Genomic DNA, 5,911 nt, shown 5'->3' with positions numbered 1-5,911 from the left:
TAAAGGTAGAAATACTTTATTAAAAGTACTAATACCACTAAAGTAACTAAAGTAAAGGTAGAAAAACTTCATTAAAGTACTAATACCACTAAAGTAACTAAAGGTAGAAATACTTTATAAAGTAATAAAGTACTTCCTGTTGTAGAAATATTTGAGTACTTCAGTAAAAGTAATAATACCTCAGTGTAGAAAGTAAAAGTAATCTATAATACTAGATAAAATTTGATTATTGGTTATTGATGGATTATTATTGATCAGATGTTGAATGTGGAGCTCGTTTTAGTGACTTTATAATCTGCTTCATTAATGGATCAATAAAGATTGATCATAATCGATCAGTTCTATTAAATATAATCTGACCCACAGACGGTGAATAAAGGAACGGTATTATTGATTTATTGATTGATTTCCAAACATTAGTTGTAATGTTGCACTCAATGTTTCATTCACATCCAAATATTTATATTTTAACGTCTCAATAAATATTGTTTTATAAAATGTATCTGGAACTTCCAAAGAGCTGCGACGATTAATCAGTTAATCAATAACATTTCCATCATTAAACAGTATAAACTCTAGAGCCATGTTCTATATGGAGTAGATTCAATCAATAATCTATAATCAAACTAATAATAATAATAATAATTAGTAATTTCTGTTTAGAATAAAAAATGATATGTGTTGAAAATAAAAAAGGTTCATTTTAAGTGAAAATCATGAAATAAAAAGAAATAAGACGTAAAAAATAATGAACTGGTGGGAAACCAGTGATCAATATATCAATATATCCCCAATCAGTGATCATTTAATCAGCTCATTCAAACAACCTGACTGTGTGATTGATTGTCGCTGTAGATCCTGGTCGGAGGTCAGCAGCAGAAAAAGAAGAAGAGGAGAACTTCCTGTTTTCTTGTTAAGTTTTTATTATGCTTAAAAAAGAAAATTAAAAGACAGAGGAGGTGGTGATCAAAAGAAAAAGAAAAAATATATATTCATATTCAAATATCTTTATACTTTTCTATTCATATATGATTAACAATGCGAAGAAAATAACTCCCGTAGTAGTAGTGCTTAAGTAAAGTTCAATATAGACTTTATTATAACAAAATAGGCAGTTTACCGAGGGTTAAATATCTGTCAGAATCTCATTGTACAATAATCGTCTCTGTTCGCGGTTCCACTGACGACGCTGACGGACGTCTGACGGGGTTCGAACTCGCCGCTCAAACACAACGATGATTAAAATAAAAACCCAGAATGAAATGTGCGACGGTGATTTAAAGTTTAAAATCAGTGGAAGGTCTCATCAGGTCAACAAACAAACAAACAAACTGGAGATAAAGAAGAAAACAACCTCATAATTACAATTATTCTCTTCTATTACCAGATAAAGAACTTTTATTTCTTAATTGTAGATGAGTTTTCTTGTAATCTGTCATTTATATTTGTTATTGTTATGTTATTTATTTAATTATAAGATCATTAAAATAATTTTGTTTTAATGAAAATTATGAGAAAATTATGAGAAATTAAAGTTCTTAACTTTAACTATCAAGGTTTCTCTTAATTATAAATGAGTTGAAATTGTGTTTATATTTATTCATTATTTTATTCATAACTGTTATTTAATTAAATTATCTAATTCGTCATTTTCTCTTAATTATGTTTTCTTGTAATTATGACAAAAAAGAATCATGAGAGAATTTTCTTGTAATTAAATCTCTTAATGAGTTTTCTCAGTTAGTTTCTCCTGATTAGATCAAACGTCGATGTTTTCTCTTAATTATGAGATAATTAAGAGAATATTGATTATAGTGCAGTTTTCTTGTTACTGATAAATAATCTCATAATTAAATGTCCTTGTAATTATAAGAACATTTTCACTTAATTACAAGTTTATTCATAAATATAAAATCATCTTCTTTTAATTGTGAATTTTGAATAAAAGAAAATGAACTTTAGCTCCTTTAATGAGACTCAAGAAGATAAAGATATAATTAGCAGTAGAATAATCAATGCTGTGACCTTTGACCTCGTAAAGCTAAATGAAAACATTGAGCAACAAACGATTATTATTCGTCAGTTTGAAGAAGAAAACAAGTCAAATTAATCAGATTTAATCTTTTGAGACGTTTGCTGTTAGAAACACGCAGCAGAAGCTCCGCGGCGCCCCCGGTGGCAGAGCGGGAACCCTGCAGCGGCGCCCCCCGGTGGCAGAGCGGGAACCCTGCAGCGGCGTCCCGACAGACGTCTGCAGCGGCGAGGAGCAAACAAACAAACAAACAAGAAACTGAATCGAGTGAAAAGAAAAAGAAATGAGCGCAGAACAGAAGAAGAAGCTGTGACGTCAGACGCTCAGGTGAAGGGGCTGATGGGAAATAAACGGGGTATTAAATGACATGCTGTTAAAGCTCAAACGTGCAAAGTTTTGCTTTTTGTGTCTCCGCCTTCCTCCGGACCGACAGACGCTGCCTGAGACTGAAACTCCGTCCGTCCACCGACGTTTACCTTACGAGACAAACAAAAGGGAAAAAAACCCACAAAAAAAACAAACAAAAGAGATAAAATCTGCTTCGTACGTTTCTTCTCGCCACTTTCGTGGACACGTCTCCTCCTCCTCCTCCTCCTCTTCCTCTTTAGTTCTCCTCCCTTAAACATTAAGGAGCTGTACCGCGTTCAGTGTGATGTCGTCATACTTCCTGTGTGCTTTACTGTGCTGGTCAGGAAACCCAATAATGGAGTCTTATTCAGGCAGAAATACAAAATAAAACACCGTCAGTGTCGGGTCGTAGGGGGTGGCGGGGGGGTTGGGGGTGAGGAGGGGTGAGGAAGGGTGAGGCTGCCGTCTGCAGGTCGACTTTTCTTTTCAAAATAAAACAAACTGAATCTAAAGAGAGGAGCGATGGAGCAGACAGAGTTTTGATCCTCATAACTTCTCCTTGGACTGAACCCAGATGAACGGACCCGACTGCTCCTCGATGATCTGCTTCACCTGATCGTAGATCTCCTCCAGAGTGTCGCCCTGAACGATGGCTGCGAGGAGCAAACACAGCGAGGTCAGAGGAGCAACAAACACTACAGCCAGTCGGGATACACTGAAGTTCATAAACTCAACTTTAAAACCTCCAAACGTCAGGAAGGTTTCCATGTTTGTTTCACAGAATAATCAGTACTGATATATAGATTACATATTTTAATGCCTTTATATTAAAACCCTTTCATACATTGAAGAGCCTGTTTGTTGACAGTAAGACAGACGGCTCCTTTAAATATGAACCACTGGGTCTGACAGAGCTGTAACGTCTCTATACGTTACGTTCTCCAGCGTGAAGAGGAAACACAAATGTGAGTTGGAGGACTTCCTTCGGGTCGGCGGGCGGCGCCGTCTCACCTGTGAAATGCTCGGTGAACTCCTGCTCCAGCTTGGTGGCTCTGTCGAAGGTTTTCCTGCCCTGCTCCTCCGTCAGACGCTTGTTCATCTCCCTGCAGGACCAGAGACCAGATCACAACCAGACCACAACCACTGTGTACACCGCCAGTCACAATGTTTGTTAGTTTGTTTGTTGACTCACATGATGTTCTCCACAGATTTGGGTTTGATGAAGATGGCGATGGGGTGAAGCTGAGCCAGCTGGAGTCTCTTGATGGCGTTCCCCGACACGTCCAGGATACAGTGTTTACCCTGAGAACCACAGAAGAAGAACGAGGGAAATCAACAACCTGTTATTGACAATCAGTGAGTCAGAGCTGAAATGGGACTAAGAAGCCTCAGAAACCGGACCAGGACCTAAATGCTTGTTTACACAGCAGGACCCTGACCTGGGTTGGACCAGAGGAAACCAGGACCAACTTAAAACCTCCAGTTCAATGAGTAAATGTCCCATTTCTTCGTCTACAACGCACACAGAGTCAGCACTAACCTTCTCTGCAACCTCTCGGACCGACTGGACGCTGGTTCCGTACAGGTGGTTGTTGTACTGTCCCGCCTCGATGAACCGGTGGTCCTGGATGTCCTTCTCCATCTGCTCTCTGGACACCACGAAGTGATAATCTCTGCCGTCCACCTCGTAGTCCCGCTTCGGCCGGGTCGTATCTGAGAGCGAGGAGGAGGGAAACTTTAGATCAGAGATGATCTGATGATCAGTGATCCATAAGGAGGGTACGGACCCATTAGTGTTCTATGTAACGACCAAAAGCTGCTAACCTATATCCTGGCAAAAGAATGCAAAAAATTATAACAAAATTGATTAATCCAGACCATACAGGCTTCATCCCTGGCCCAGCAAAGGAGCTAATAAGCCATCAAGAAAGAAACACTTAAACATCAATTAACGAACTGTGGCCACAGAAAAAATAGCGAAAACTGCTATGCTTATTAGTTTTAATGCTCAGAACAGCTTTTGAGCACGCAGCTTTTTATACGAACCACCGCTGGCTGTTATGGGTTTTCAGCCCCGCCCAACAACCTTTTAGAACTGGATACAGAGTCAGTGATCGATACAAAGACCCCAAGGAGGAGAAATCAAGCGTTGTCAGCCAGCCTCGAATGGATGCTGTTCAGAATTTTTTTATTCTTGAGCAGGGGGGGGTTGTCGACGAGGGGTGACCTGCCCGTCCAAGCCCTTTGTTTTTTGCTATAAATATAGAACCTCTAGCTGCATTAATCAGACAGAATGATAGTATTAAAGACATAAAAGATCAAGGTCAAATAGAACACAAGATTTCTCTCTATGCAGATGACATATTGACATATATTAGTGATCCAGTTTCTTCTGTCCCAGCATTAATGAGAAATTTAAAGGAATATGGAGAGCTCTCAGGCTATAAAATTAATCAATCAAAGTCAGAGGCAATGATGATGGTGGGACACTGGCCTGCACAATGAACAGGCAGCATTAAATTCCACTAGTCTAATCAAGGGTTTAGATACTTGGGTATCATCATAACACCTGACTGGCCAACTTTGGCAAACTGATGGGCGAAATAAAAAATGACCGTACAAGATGGGAAGTTCTCCCCTTATCCCTAGTAGGACGAGTGGAAACGATACAAATGAACATATTACCAAGGCTGCTCTTTGTGTTCCAATCTCTACCCATAGAGGTCCCCACCTCCACATTCAAAATAATCAATAATTGGCTATCTAAATTTATATGGCAAAACAGAAGACCCAAATTCAGACTGAAAAGATTGTTATGCACAAAAGACAACAGAGGCCTTGATTTACCTAACCTGAAAAAATATTATTGGGCAGCTCAGCTGAGATCATTGGTTGCATGGATATCTCAAGACAACGATACTATACGGGTTGGGATGGAGCAGAATGACTGCCTAAACTTGCCCCTAGACACAATTCCATTTATGAGTCAAGACACTTGGAAAATAAATAAAATTGATAATCAGTGGGTGAAAACCACTTTAAGAATATGGTCCAATGTGAAGAAGAAATTGAGACTCCCGGTGTCAATATCTAGAGCAAGCAACAAATAGCCTGTATATCCAAATATATCCAAATGTATCCAAATATAATCTGGAAGGAATTGAATAGAAAACTAAGATGAAGTTTTTCAGGTCACATCAAGATTTGTGGATACCTCAGATCGGTGCTGGAGGGGCTGTGGCCTGGTGGGAGACCACACACATATATTCTGGGATTGTCCGAAACTGTTAAGATACTGGCCAAACATACGAAATGAAATTAAAAAATGTTTAAATGTAGATCTTCCCTTAGAACCATCTTGTTTTGTGTTAGGAATATTACCAGAAGGTCTAGAAAACAATAATCAGAGAGTATTGCTGGGAGTCCTTCTTCTAATTGCTAAGAAGATGATAACAATCTCGTGGCTGAGGCAGCAGCCCCCCCACAGTAGCACAATGGAGAGAGAAAGTTAAGGATGTTTACTACATGGAA

The 5,911-nt window shown here is 38.8% G+C and overlaps 1 protein-coding gene across 1 annotated transcript in view; it reads right to left on the bottom strand.

Moving 5' to 3' along the window:
• Positions 1-936: 936 nt before the first annotated feature.
• The window catches only part of LOC118334395 (discs large homolog 1-like protein), a 5,683-nt gene continuing 708 nt past the window's right edge, over positions 937-5,911 (bottom strand). Inside the window, exons 4-7 of the mRNA XM_035670299.1 lie at positions 3,921-4,093; positions 3,573-3,682; positions 3,392-3,483; positions 937-3,033 (exon numbers count right to left, since the gene is read on the bottom strand). Coding sequence (XP_035526192.1) covers positions 2,927-3,033; positions 3,392-3,483; positions 3,573-3,682; positions 3,921-4,093 — 482 coding nt within the window. The 3' untranslated portion in view covers positions 937-2,926. The remainder of the gene's footprint in view (positions 3,034-3,391; positions 3,484-3,572; positions 3,683-3,920; positions 4,094-5,911) is intronic.

The sequence above is a fragment of the Morone saxatilis genome, unplaced genomic scaffold (genome assembly GCF_004916995.1).
Source record: "Morone saxatilis isolate NCDOM2014 unplaced genomic scaffold, NCSU_SB_2.0 Contig23, whole genome shotgun sequence".
Lineage (NCBI taxonomy): Eukaryota > Metazoa > Chordata > Actinopteri > Moronidae > Morone > Morone saxatilis.
The sequence above is the reverse complement of the archived record's forward strand: the minus strand, read 5'-3'. Positions and strand labels throughout refer to the sequence as shown.